This window comes from Ambystoma mexicanum, chromosome 4p, assembly GCF_040938575.1.
Source record: "Ambystoma mexicanum isolate Mex_15411 chromosome 4p, UKY_AmexF1_1, whole genome shotgun sequence".
Lineage (NCBI taxonomy): Eukaryota > Metazoa > Chordata > Amphibia > Caudata > Ambystomatidae > Ambystoma > Ambystoma mexicanum.
In genome coordinates, this window is record NC_090927.1 from 905,216,585 (window position 1) to 905,229,460 (window position 12,876).

General features: G+C 50.8%; 1 protein-coding gene across 3 annotated transcripts in view; it reads left to right on the forward strand.

Annotated features, from left to right (window-relative positions):
- The window catches only part of MDN1 (midasin AAA ATPase 1), a 2,688,524-nt gene that overhangs the window by 2,124,870 nt on the left and 550,778 nt on the right, over positions 1-12,876 (forward strand). For all 3 annotated transcript variants that reach the window (XM_069606482.1, XM_069606484.1, XM_069606483.1), the window contains exons 71-73: positions 5,752-5,861; positions 6,914-6,987; positions 7,186-7,381. In XM_069606482.1, coding sequence (XP_069462583.1) covers positions 5,752-5,861; positions 6,914-6,987; positions 7,186-7,381 — 380 coding nt within the window. The remainder of the gene's footprint in view (positions 1-5,751; positions 5,862-6,913; positions 6,988-7,185; positions 7,382-12,876) is intronic.

Consider the following 12,876-nt stretch of genomic DNA (forward strand, 5'->3'; position numbering starts at 1 on the left):
TGATAAGTCTGGCTGCTCCACTACTGCTACCACTTTAACAGTGTTGTACAGGCTTGTACCAAAGGTGAACTTGTATTACCACTTGTATTCTTAATTGTGTGTAGAAGTCCATAAGGGCACTGCACAGGATTCTGCCTAACACCTCTGTGCCAGACTCAACACAGTGGCTTGCCTGGCATCCCAATCGGAGGAGAGGCTATCAGCCATGCAAGGGAAGGTGCAGCGGCTGTCGTCAGCGAAGACGGCCACGGTTCAGGCCATCAAGTCGTTTCTGGGCATGTCATCCTGCATCTACCTAGTCCTTCTCTGCAGGTAGCAGGTGCGACCCCCCCATGAATTCTTGGATGGACGTTGTATACAAGTGTCTGGGAATTTTGCGTGTAAGATCTTTGGAGTCTGACAAAGTCCATAGGCATCTGCTTTTTGTATGGTGACGCACAGCACCTTCAGTGCAATGTCACTGAAAATCCTTTAGATTTCTCATAAGGTTTAAATACCTTTTCTTGTGTGAACTCCAGTTCCCAAGAATAGTGAATTGAAATTAACTTTACTTACCTTTTCTCTTTGTAGGTCCAGCACACACCATCCTATGTGGAGTGCTGGGGGTCACCTAGTAGCCCCTTATCCTACATTCTCATGTAACTTTTTTGTTACCGTCACTACTTTAAATGGCTGGTGGAAGTGGTTTACTTTTTCATGCCATTTTGCTTTTCTGTCGCAGGCTGAACCCTCAGCTGCAGTACAGCACCAATGGGTGACAAAATGGCCCCCTCCTTCTTTTTACACCATTTTCTGTTTGTGAGGTCTTTCTTGGCTTTTACTCTGTGTGCATTGAGACAGATTTGACCCCTTTGTTTGTCTTGCCTTTGGTGGGCTTCAGTGTGTCTGGAAGGACGGTATGTGAGGGAGGGGCCGAAACTCCCCTGTCCTTTGTCTCTAGGAATGCCTAAATGCAACAAGTCCTGATTGGCTGGCTGGCTCTCCTTTCAGGACAGCCACCGAGCTGTGTGCTTAAAAGGCAAGGGTTTTGGGACTACAGGCAGAGTCGACCACTGGGAGAAACACCTGATGAAAAAACGCGAACTAAGCTTGCTGCAACCTCCTGGACCTTTGAATTGCCTGGTGAAGTCCTGCTGCTGTGCTGAACTCCTTTATCACCTCGACAGAGAAGCTGTGGACGGTACGACTTCTCCCCTTGGGTTAGTGGGACTAACTAACCCGGAGACGAACTCCACTGGACCGCCATCCCCGACTTGCTGTGCCTCTCAGTTGCTTCAGAAGCCCAATGCCACAGGTCGAGTGTCCGTAGTCTAGTGCAACATATGCCGCGGAACAAATCCGGCTAGAAGATCCAGGAGTCTCCTAAGGACCTTCCAGAAGCAGGAATTCCTGATCCAGAGTCACCTCACCAGAGTGCAGGACCAAGGGAGCGAAGAGAGTCCAACCGGTGTCCAAGATCCGCAACGGTGCTGTTTGCTAAGCGATGTAACCGCGAAGTGCCGCTGAACCAAGAAGAGCCTTTAGCTGCCTACGATACGACCTCCAAAAGTCCTCCCTCTTGTCCCCACGACTGAGGCCCAGGAACAAGGGTCTGCACCGCTGTAGCAAGACAGAGAATCCAGCTGGACCACTCTTCAAACCAGAGGTACTGTTTAGGCTTGGGGTACTTATCTTATTGCCTTTTAGCCATGCTCTTCTTAGTTGGGAATTGATTTGGCTTATCTTTTAGAGTGGATTTCAACTCCCTTCTCACAAGCTTAACAGCTTGTGACCCTACAAGTGATGCTTCTAAAGACTCTCTAACTTTGTGCAAGACTTTGATCTAAGAAGTGCATCAGATCCAAAGACTGTCCCAAATGACTTTGACTGTCCTGGCTCCTTGAAGACTTTTCAATTCCATTGACTTTGATACGGTTTGTCCCTCATAGGTGGTAGCTTGTTGTATACTGTTACTGCTGGGAAAGGCTTGTCTAGATTTCATTGGGAGATTTAGTTGTCCTCGCATATACTGAGAAACTGTCAATTCCATTGACTTTGATACGGTTTGTCCCTCATAGGTGGTAGCTTGTTGTATACTGTTACTGCTGGGAAAGGCTTGTCTAGATTTCATTGGGAGATTTAGTTGTCCTCGCATATACTGAGAAACTGTCCTTCCCTAACCTTTCCTTTCTGGAACCTTAGAATCTGCAAAGTATTTTAGTGAGTTCTGTAAATGCCATTACTGTCCTTGTGATTGAAGTCACCTCAGGGTGTAGGAATTGTTTAAGAAGCATATCCAAAGAGTACCCACTAACTTGTTTTGATTCTGGAAAGTACTTTAAAAGTATATTTACATTGTTACAGCAAATTGCCTTTTTAAAGAAAGCTTATTTAAAAATCGATGTTAATTAAATAACTATAACGGAAACCTTGAGTGTAAGTGTTACTTGGCTACTTGCATTTACAGATTTCATTTGTACAGCTATACAGCTTACATTTACCCCTCCTGAGAAATGCCTGGCTGCTCAGTCACACTACTAACTTGTGTAGTACAGATCTATACCAAAAGGTGGGTTATCTAATACCCGGCAGATACGTGTTGTGTAGTCTCACACAGTGTGACTGCACCAATTCTTACCTAACAAGGTCTACATGCCAGAGATATATGGCTCCCGGGAAAAGGATCTGCACATCAACAACCTGGAGCTACCAGCAGTGTTCTGGACACTGAGGTCTTTTCTATCGTCTCTGAGAGGCAATGTGGTGAGGATCTTCACAGACGAATCCACCACCATGTTCTACTTCGGGAAGCAAGGGATCCCCCAGCGCTCTCCTGCGAGTTTCTTAAGGGGCTTTTTCGATATTTCCTGCCGGTGAAGGCGCCTTCCCCGGCATGGAAACCCAACGTAGTCCTGACAAGACTCATAGGAGCACCTTTCAAACATATGCATCAAGCCCCACTCAAGTTTCTCTCATGGAAGGCGATGTTCCTTGTGGCCATCACCTCAGCCAGACGAGTGGTTGAGTTACAGGCCCTATCCTGCAAGCAGCCTTATCTGCCGTTCCACGAATCAAGGGTGGTGCTGCGTACGCACCCCGCTTTCATGCCAAAGGTCCCATCGGAATTCCACCTCAACAAGCGTTTGGTGTTGCCTGTTTTCTTCCCGAACCCTTTGTCACCGGCAGAGAGGACCTTGCATACGCTAGACGTTGCTTTTGCCTTGAAGTGCTACGTGGCACGCACAAAGGGTTTTCGGAAGTCTTCTCCATTATTTGTGAACTTTGGGTCTCTGAATCATGGGAAGGCTTTGTCCAAGGCTTCCATCTCAAGATGGCTCTCCAGCTGCATCATGCACAGTCATCGACTGGCTAACCGGCCTCTGCCGGGCTGTCCGAGAGTCCACTCCAACAGAGTGATCGCTGCGACAATGGATTTCCTTTCTGGTGTGCACCTGCTTGACATCTGCAGGGCTGCAAAGTGGAGGTCCATGCATTCCTTCACAAAGTTCTACTGCGTCGACAGGGATTCCAGGGAACAGTCCAAAGTCGGCCAGGCAGTGATACGCAACCTGTTCGCTTGAGGCAAGTCTGTTCCAGGGGTAAGTGTTAATTGCTTCTTTTGAGCCTTGCCAGCCCCTGTAGTTGTAAAATGTGTACTGCTGTGTATTTGTTATTCATGAGCATGTGAATCCATGCCAGACCCCATGCTGTAGAAGGTTTAAATTACTTACCTGTAACTCTTGTTCTCCAGCATGCACCTCTTCTTGGCCATACTGCCACTTGACATGCTTATCAAATCTGAAGATGGCTGCCAGAGGCGGGACCTAGGGAGAGGACTGTCATTGGATGGGGGGCAGTATGACCCAGAGGACAGTGATTGGTTTAGAGAAGAAATAGTTTTAAAGTGAAACCGTTTTTTCTTTACCGAGGATTCCCAGCCTGACGACGGGGAATATCCATGAGCATGTGAATCCATGCCAGACCCATGCTGGAAAACAATAGTCACAGGTAAGTAACTTAAACCTTGTGCTTGGTCATTTTATTTCTTGGCTGCCTTCCTGCCTCCTCAGGTCAGGAAATCACTAATAGTGATGCATTTGAAAAAGCTGATGCTTTTCGCTGGCTAGTGCATGACATTTGTGTGTGGACAAAGGAAGTCGGTGGGAAAGTCTGGTCCCAGTCCACAAACTTTTCTGCCTGAAAGTCTAGTGTGCCATGCATGAGGAAAACACACAATAGTCCCTGATTGGCCCACTGCTGGCTGAGTGAGTGGTGCAGATCCTTACTATTTGAGGGCTGAGTTTCATCACTCACCTAAATTTAGGATAAGAGTTCCACAGCCATTCCAGTAGATCAGCAACAGAACCTGTGCAGCTGTGCATCCGACTGAAGACCTGTGGACGACTCTTGAAGAGGCCTGGCGACCTTTCCTGCAACGATCCCGGTGAAGCCCTGCTAACTACCTGAAGGCCCTCATCGGTACTTCGACCCTTGTACTCGTTGAATCAACCAGTGTCAACCTCTTTTTGCGTTCCTGCAGCTTTGAGCCTTTGAAATTTCAGCTTCCCAGCATCAAGGGATCCTTTCCTGGAGGGCTGTTTTCATTCGCCACTTGAGGGATGCCTGCTGTCGCCCATGGCCGGTGACTGTCGCTGGAACCGGATTCCTTCCTTCCTGCATCAGTGTCTGCTGCATTTCTTCTTTGGAATGGGTCGCACTCAGCTCCTAGAAGCGACCAGAATCTTCCTTTCACCCACAGCTCCTTGACATATTCTACTGGATCCAAAGGCGGGAAAACCTACCTCCAACGATACTAGTCGACCTGTCAAGTCACCTGGGAAAATCTGATTAAGGGCAGTGAGTAATCGGAATGCTTGCAGATGCCCTTTATCTCCCCTAAAATAAACTTTGTGACCAATGTTGATTTTTTCCATTGCTTTGCTTTTTAAATGTTTGTTTTTAAAGCTGTTCTAAGAGATAGGAAAATGTATCTTACTTGGAAACTCCTTGAAGTCTTCTGGTGCATTTTTCACCACCACAAGAACTCTTCCTGACTTTGTCCCCTTTCCTAAAGGAACTTTGTTTTGGGCACAAGGCCCCATTCAACATAGGGATTGGACTTGTAAAGTTAGGGTCTTCATTCTTGTGAACTGCTTTTCCTCACTGCATAATTACTTGCCTTCCCTTCCGGTGTTTCAGTGAATTGTATGCATTTTTACAAACCAAATGTGGCTGTATATGTTGTCTAATTGAGTGTTGTGTGATAGTATTACCTGTTGGAATCATTTTTCTAGTGTGTTTTGGGCCTATAATAAGTATAGTATTTTTGTAATTACCTGGCAAGCATAATCATTGTGTATGTCACTGGGTGGACTCGTTGTGGACCCCTGATCCCACTCCCCTCTCCTAAGACTAAGCCCTGACCACTCTCCATGCTTACCTTTTTTGGGTTTGGCTAACCTCAGAGTTCTCCAGTTCACTATAACTGTGGTGGCCTCCTGAAACATGTCCACCTGGCCAGATTTTTTAAATCTAAACAGTGCTGGAGGTACAATATCGAGGATGAGGTTTCTGTGTGAGGAAGGAATCCATTAGTAATGACCTATTCTGCATCTCCATGGTTTCCAGTGAGAGGAATACTCCCCACTGTTCCCAGTTAGTACTTTCTGTTGTATGTTCTACAAGTTTAATTTATCAAAGAAAAAGATAATGAATAGGCATTTCTAAAAAAATATTTCAAGTTGAGTATTTTTACTTTCCTTCACCTGTTAGATTCATTGTGCAGTGTGCTGTGGAATCTTTATCACTATTATGCACAGTTCTCTGAGTGCATCCAGACTAGAATAACACTTCTTCGCCAACCTCTGGAAAAAGAACTTAAGGTAAGACTGATTTTCCAACAAATGTTTTGTGTTCACTGATGATTAGGTTTGTTCCCAACAATGGAGTAGGTAGAAGTGGCAGAGCAAGTATACGTGGCACACCCCGGTAAGCATGATATACAATTTGCGGAGATACCAGCATGTAAGCCAGAGATTTCAAAGATGAGTAATCTGCAGAAGAATCCTTGTAACCCCCAGAACAAATGTTACCTGTAAGGTGCATAATTTGTTTTTCCTTAGTCCCCCAACAACTCCCCTAACTGCTCCATTAACTGGTTTTCTTCTGACGTGTGCATGCAGTCACTCACATCCTGTCCAGCCTGGCCCTTCCTTTATTTCCTTCTCTGTCACTTGCGTAGTGCATCTTGACTCTACTTTTTCACCCATCCTCAGATTCATATGGCTCCTGAGTGATCTATAAGGAAAGGTTAATGCACTCTGGTCTTTCAGTAAGTGCCTGGACCCAATGAAAATACACACACACCTAAATGCTTCCTAACCACAGAAAACTGGATAGACCAAAGTGGCTACATATTCAAAAGCTCTATTGACAAAAGTCAAGATTCTTAACCCCTAGCACATATTTTGCTTACAATCCAACATGCCAACCTTTCTTCTTATTTTTGCACTCTAGTCAAGTTTGCTCACATTTTGTGCCAGAATCCAGTTCAAATCTTCCTCAACAGTCAACAATACTCCTTTATCTCGTCAATGAAATACATAGACCCACCACCCTCTCTCTCCTCATAATACCCATCTCTAACCACAGTAATTAAGTAAACCATTAGGTCTTTGTCCAAGCTCACAAACCTTGCAATAACCTCACATCCACCACCACCACCATCTTTTAGAAAAGATGTTGAGTATTCATGCTGAGTCACTGATTTGCTGGTCTACCTGTATGCATCGTTTTCCACAATTTCACAGATTTTGAATGCTGAACCATCTTTATATGTTGCCAGAGTTTTAATTTGAACTAAGCGTAATTTTAACTCTCTGCATTTATTTGCCAATGAAATGGGCTATGAACTTAAAAGTATTCTCCATTGCAGGATTTTGTGAAAATATCCAAATGGAATGATGTTAGTTTCTGGTCAATTAAGCAGTCCGTGGAAAAGACTCACAGGTAACCAACCCAATGAAAAGTGAAACTTCTAGTACCCATTTTTAATATTTTGGTTACGAGTTGTTTGCTGTGGTGCATGTCATGGTGGGGATTGCTTGCTACAATTGCTTTTATGAATGCACCAATCCTAAATGTTATCTTAATATTTTGCATTGAAAAGTTAACTTTCTATGTTGTCTTCTCTTTCCACCGTATTAGAACTCTATTTAAATTCATGAAGAAATTTGAAGCGTCCCTATCTGAGCCCTGTCGACCTGCTCTAGCAGAGAGCACCAAAGAAGAGCAGCTGGATTGTTTAGGGAAGCAGGAAGAGACAGATGGCAAAGAAACAAAGGTTCAGCAGCTGAGCAGCTTACTGAAATTAACTGTAACAACCAAATCGGACATCATACAGGTATTTCATTTTAAAGTTTGCAATCTCTGATATGAGTTTAAAGTCTTTGTCAATTATCACTTTTGTTGTTGTGCTTAATGCAGTAGTTTTAAAGCTCGGTGTTAGGGAAGATTCCACTTTTTTGCTGCTTGTATTCTCGCTTTTGTGGCCCCACTATTTTTGCTGGTTTATTTGGCATCTGAACTGTATTTTGGTATGTGAGGTTCTTTTTAAACATCACTGATTACTGTACTTATGTATACCACGACTGGAGCACCTTTGTTTCCGCTTTCCCTGTCTTTGAGTGAGACCTCTAACACAGTGTGTTCTGGGCAGGCAGGTGAAGGCGATTTCTGTTTTATATTGCAGTATTACCATGTCATCATTTTCTTAGCCAGCTAGCCTGCAGATCACCTTTTATTTATTTGGCAGTTGGTTTGAAAATCAAACCTTTTGCCTTCCATATAAAAGTGAAATTCATCATCGTAATAGTTCAACACATACAAAATATATCATCATAAAAACAAGTTATAAGTACAATCTTCCGTTGGATAAAATGCATCCAATTTTAAAATGTCAATTCTCCAGCATGGGGTCTGGCATGGATTCACATGCTCATGAATATTCCCCGTCGTCAGGCTGGGAATCCTCGGTAAAGAAAAAACCAGTATCAGTTTCGTTTCTGATCTGTCTTTCGTAGTAATAACCAATCACTGGTCTCTGCGTCATACTGACCACAGCCAATGACTGCCCTCTACCTAAGCACCGCCTCTGGCAGCCATCTTCAGATTTTTACCGCACGTTCATGTGTTGGGATCCTCGTGCTATTGCTCTCGAGCGTTAGTGCTATTTTTTCGCGCTTTTTCACAAAAACTTCGATTCTTTCGGTCAAAAGAGCCTCAAGCTCCACCGATCCTACATCCGATCAACGGGGACCCGTGTCGGATTCATCTGTGCCCCTCAAGGGTGAAGATTTCGTCGAGCTACACTTCGGAGGACTCCAGAAGCTTCTCAGGCCCGGTCTCGGAGATGGCCCAGGAGAAGGGAAGCTCGACGCCCGGAAAGCTGTTCAGGGCCTGCCCTGGATGCCAGCTGCAGAACGTCTTCAAGGAGGACGAACACTCTTTCTGCCTTTACTGCCTTCATGGGGACAAGACGCACGTGGAGAAGGACTGTGCGTTTTGCGGCAACATGTCGGAACGGACCATGAAGGACCGCCATCAACGTCTCGCCAGCTGGCTGGAGGGTAAGAGCCCGTCTGGCGAGAAGAAGAAGAAATCTGAGCGGTCTTCTAAGACCTTTGAGGGCGCCCCGGCGACGGGGGCCCAACATAAGGCCAAGCACCGCGAGTCCGCTGGCACCGGGAGCGCCGAACGGTCGGGCTCTACGGGCGCCAGGCAGGGCGCACCCTCCCCGGCACCATCAACCACGAGCCAACGCTCTGGGTCGGGTAAGAGGAAGGCCGAGCACCCGGCGAAGCTCCTGGAGAGACCCCGGTCGAGCTCTAAGGCAGAGGAGGAGCGTGGCAGTGCCCCCTCCCTCAAGGATAAGGCGGTGAGCGCACCTAAGGTGGTGAAGGCCTTGATCCATTCGACCAAGCCCTCTATCGAAACGGTCGCGGCGGCCCTGGCCCAGCCTGTGGAGGCTGCACCAGTGGTGGCGGCCTCGGGGCCCAGAATCTCCCTGCCTCCTCGGAGGGAGTCTTCTTTCGTGCCCATCGATAGGACCCCCGTGAAACCCGCCGTGGGGAAGAAGGGGGGGCAGGGCGTCGTCGTAGATTCGGCCTCAACCTCAGAAGAGGAACTGATCGAGGTCTTAAGCCACGGCCTAGGCGTGGAACAAGACCAGCCCGTCGGAATGGGCCCCGACGCAGGTGACGACGACGACATCGTCGAGGATACCGACGGGGCCCCTGCTCGCCCGTCGGATTCCCCTCTGCCAGCGCCGCAAGACAACTCAGCGGCCATTTTGTTGGCTATACAGTCCTTATGCTCCGAGATAAGGACGAGACTACCGTTACCGACGGAGGAACCTCTCCCGTCGGGGGATCCAGAACCGGGACCTTCTGGTGTTCCCCCTACCAAGAAAAGAAGGATCCATCCACCGCCTCCTTTTCAACCGTCGCGCCCCGTCCAGCCCTCCTCCCCGTCCACCCGAGGGGATGATACGGGGACTGACACGGCAGCGACGGGTACGGACGACGAGGCATACGACGAGGATTTTCCGTCGTCGCCTCCCACCAGGGCTTCTCCGCCCGACGAGATTGGATCGTTCCACTCAATGATCGCCAGGGCATCCGAGCTTTTCCAACTCTGCCCTGAGGAGAAGAAAAAGGAAGGCTTCCTTTACCAACGGCGCGAGACCAAGAGGAAGACGGTCCTCGCAGTGCCTCTGTTGGACGACATTTGGGATGAGGGCCTTTCCCTCCTCAAGAACCCTTCCACGACGCCAGCGAAAAGAGACCGGTACGAGAAAAAGTACCGGGTCCCGGACTCGGCCCCCCTATGCCTCCGGGCGCAGCCTACCCCGGACTCCGTCGTCTCCGCGGCAGCCAGGAAGAAAGCGGGGGGGGGTGCGGCCTCCACGTCGACTTCCCCGCCGGACGGCGAGGGAAAGAAATTGGATGCCATGGGACGCAGAGTCATCTCGTCGGCGGCGACGACGATTAAAGCGGCCAACGCCTTGGCTATCGTGGCCCGCTACGACAGGGAACTCTGGTACAAGATAGCTCCCCTGCTGGATTTTCTGCCGGACGACAAGAGGGCGGAGGCCCTTGAGATCCTGCAGGAAGGTGAGGTGGCCTCGGACCACGCCATCACCGTGGCGACGGACATCGCCGACACTGGGTTCCGCCAGATGGGCAACGGCGTTTGCCTTCGACGTCGCGGATGGCTCAAGGCTACGGACTTTCGGCAGGACGTCCAGACCAGGGTCCTGGACATGCCCTTCGACGGGAACAACCTGTTTGGGAAGACAGTGGACGATTCCCTTCAGGCCATCAAGGCGGATACTGAGACGGCCCGGGCCCTTGGAGTACTGCAGCAACGGCGGACGCCCTTTCGGAGCGGCGGAGGCAAGGGCGCCTCCAAAGGTTCCGGCGGCGGTTTCGCTTCCTACCGTCAAGCGGCCCGCTCGTCGTCGCAAGAGGCCTACAGAGGACGAGGCAAGTCTAGCGGCCCCCGCCGTCGTCGCCAAGGAGGCCAAGGCGGCAAGGCCGCGTCCAAGCAGGATTGAACCGGCCGTGGGGTCGGGCCCCCACCGAAGCACCCCGGTGGGAGGCCGGCTGGCGGGCTTCGTCAGCGTGTGGGAGTCCATCTCCACCGACCGTTGGGTGCTGGACGCCCTGGCCCGGGGCCACGCGCTCGAGTTTCAAAGAAGGTGCCCGCGCGTCCCCCCCGTGGCCAGGAAAGAACTTCACGTCCCTCAACTTCTCCTGGAGGTAAAGGCGATGCTCAGAAAGGGCGCCATCGAACTCGTCCCAAAGAGGCTTCGGGGCTCCGGAGTCTACTCGCGTTACTTCCTCGTGAAGAAGAAGACGGGAGGATGGCGCCCCATCCTGGACCTGCGACGCCTGAACAAGTTCATCAAGGCGCAGAAGTTCCGGATGGTCACCCTCCAGCACGTCCTGGGTCAGCTGGAGGAAGGAGACTTCCTATCGTCGTTGGATTTGGAGGATGCCTACTTCCACATTCCCATCCTAAAGGGGCACCGAAAATTCCTCAGATTCGTGGTCCAAGGGCGTCATTACCAGTTCAAAGCCCTTCCCTTCGGACTGCGGTCGGCACCCAGGGTTTTCACCAAGTGCCTCGCACCGGTGGCGGCGCAGCTGCGCCGCGAGGGGATTCACGTCTACCCCTACCTGGACGACTGGCTCATCCGCGCCAAGACGAGGGAGCTCGCCGTGGTCCACACGGCAAGGACCGTCCAACTCCTCACGGACCTGGGATTCTCCGTGAACTACGCCAAATCCCACCTGGTGCCCGCGCAAGTCGCACTGTTTCTGGGAGCGAGGCTCGACACAGTGTCCCTTCTGGCCTCCCCGTCGGAGGAGAGGACCAGGACCATCCTGGGCAAGGTGCAACGGATGTTGGTGGCCGACGCGGCCAAGGTGAGGTCCATCAAGTCCCTCCTCGGGATGATGTCTTCCTGCATCTACCTCATTCCCATGTGCAGGCTCCGGATGCGCCCGTTGCAAGAGTTCCTGGATGCGCGCTGGATCCAGACGACGGGCAGCTTCGAGGAAAGGATCAAGCTCGACGAGAGTTTCCGACGAGCGATACGGTGGTGGGGCACCCGCGCGCATCTGACGGCGGGCATGGCCTTCCAGACCCCAGCCCACCAGGTGACTGTGACCACGGATGCCTCCCTAGAAGGGTGGGGAGCGCACACCGAAAATCTGCACGCAAGGGGACTCTGGCTCCCGACGGAGAAGTCCCTGCATATCAACGTCCTGGAGCTCCGTGCAGTGTTTTGGGCCCTCAGGTCCTTCCTTCCGTCCCTCAAGGGCAAGGTGGTGAGGATCTTCACCGACAACACCACCACCATGTTTTACATCAGGAAACAGGGCGGAACCAGGTCCCCAGCGCTGTCCAAGGAGGCGCAGGACCTGTGGCATTGGGCCGTCGCCCAAGGGATTCTTCTGGTGCCGTTTCATCTGGCAGGGATAAAAAACACCATCGCCGACTCACTCAGCAGGGAGCTGCGCTCGTGCCACGAGTGGGAACTACGGCAGGATCTGGTGGATCGCCTCTTCCGACGGTGGGGCACACCCCAGATCGACCTGTTCGCGACGGCGACGAACACCAAGTGCCGGAGGTTCGCCAGCAGGTTTCCCCAGACGAGGAGCATGGGCGATGCTTTCTCGTTCCCCTGGGAGGGCCTGTTCCTCTACGCGTTCCCTCCCTTGCCTCTGCTAATCCGGCTCGTCAACCAGCTCAAGAGGTCACGGTGCAGGATGATCCTCGTCGCACCTGCGTGGCCGAGGCAGATATGGTTCCCGGACCTTCTGGACTTGTCGGCGTCCCCGCCAATCAAGCTGCCGGCGGACGCGGATCTACTCTCCAGGGAAGGAGGCGCCATCCTCCACCACGACCCGAAGTCGCTGAACTTGCAGGCCTGGCTCCTGCAGCGCTAGAGTTTGGAGGATACGACATACCGGCCGATTGCAGAGAGGTTCTTGCAAAGGCCAGGGCGTCCTCGACTCTTAAATGCTACGGACACAAATGGAAGAGGTTCTCTGTCTGGTGCCACGCACAGAAGGTTAACCCTCTACGGATTACGGCTCCCCAAGTGCTGCCGTACCTGCTGACGCTGGCCAAAGCTGGTCTGGCACACGCGTCCATCAAGATTCATCTTGCTGCGATCTCCCGATACACCAGAACCACGGGCCGGACGTCCTTGTGGTCTCATCGTCTGGTGAAAGAGTTCATGAAGGGACTGTTCAGATCGTTCCCGCCGGTGAAGGCTCCGGCCCCGGCGTGGGAGCTCAACGTGGTGCTGACCAAACTCATGGGACC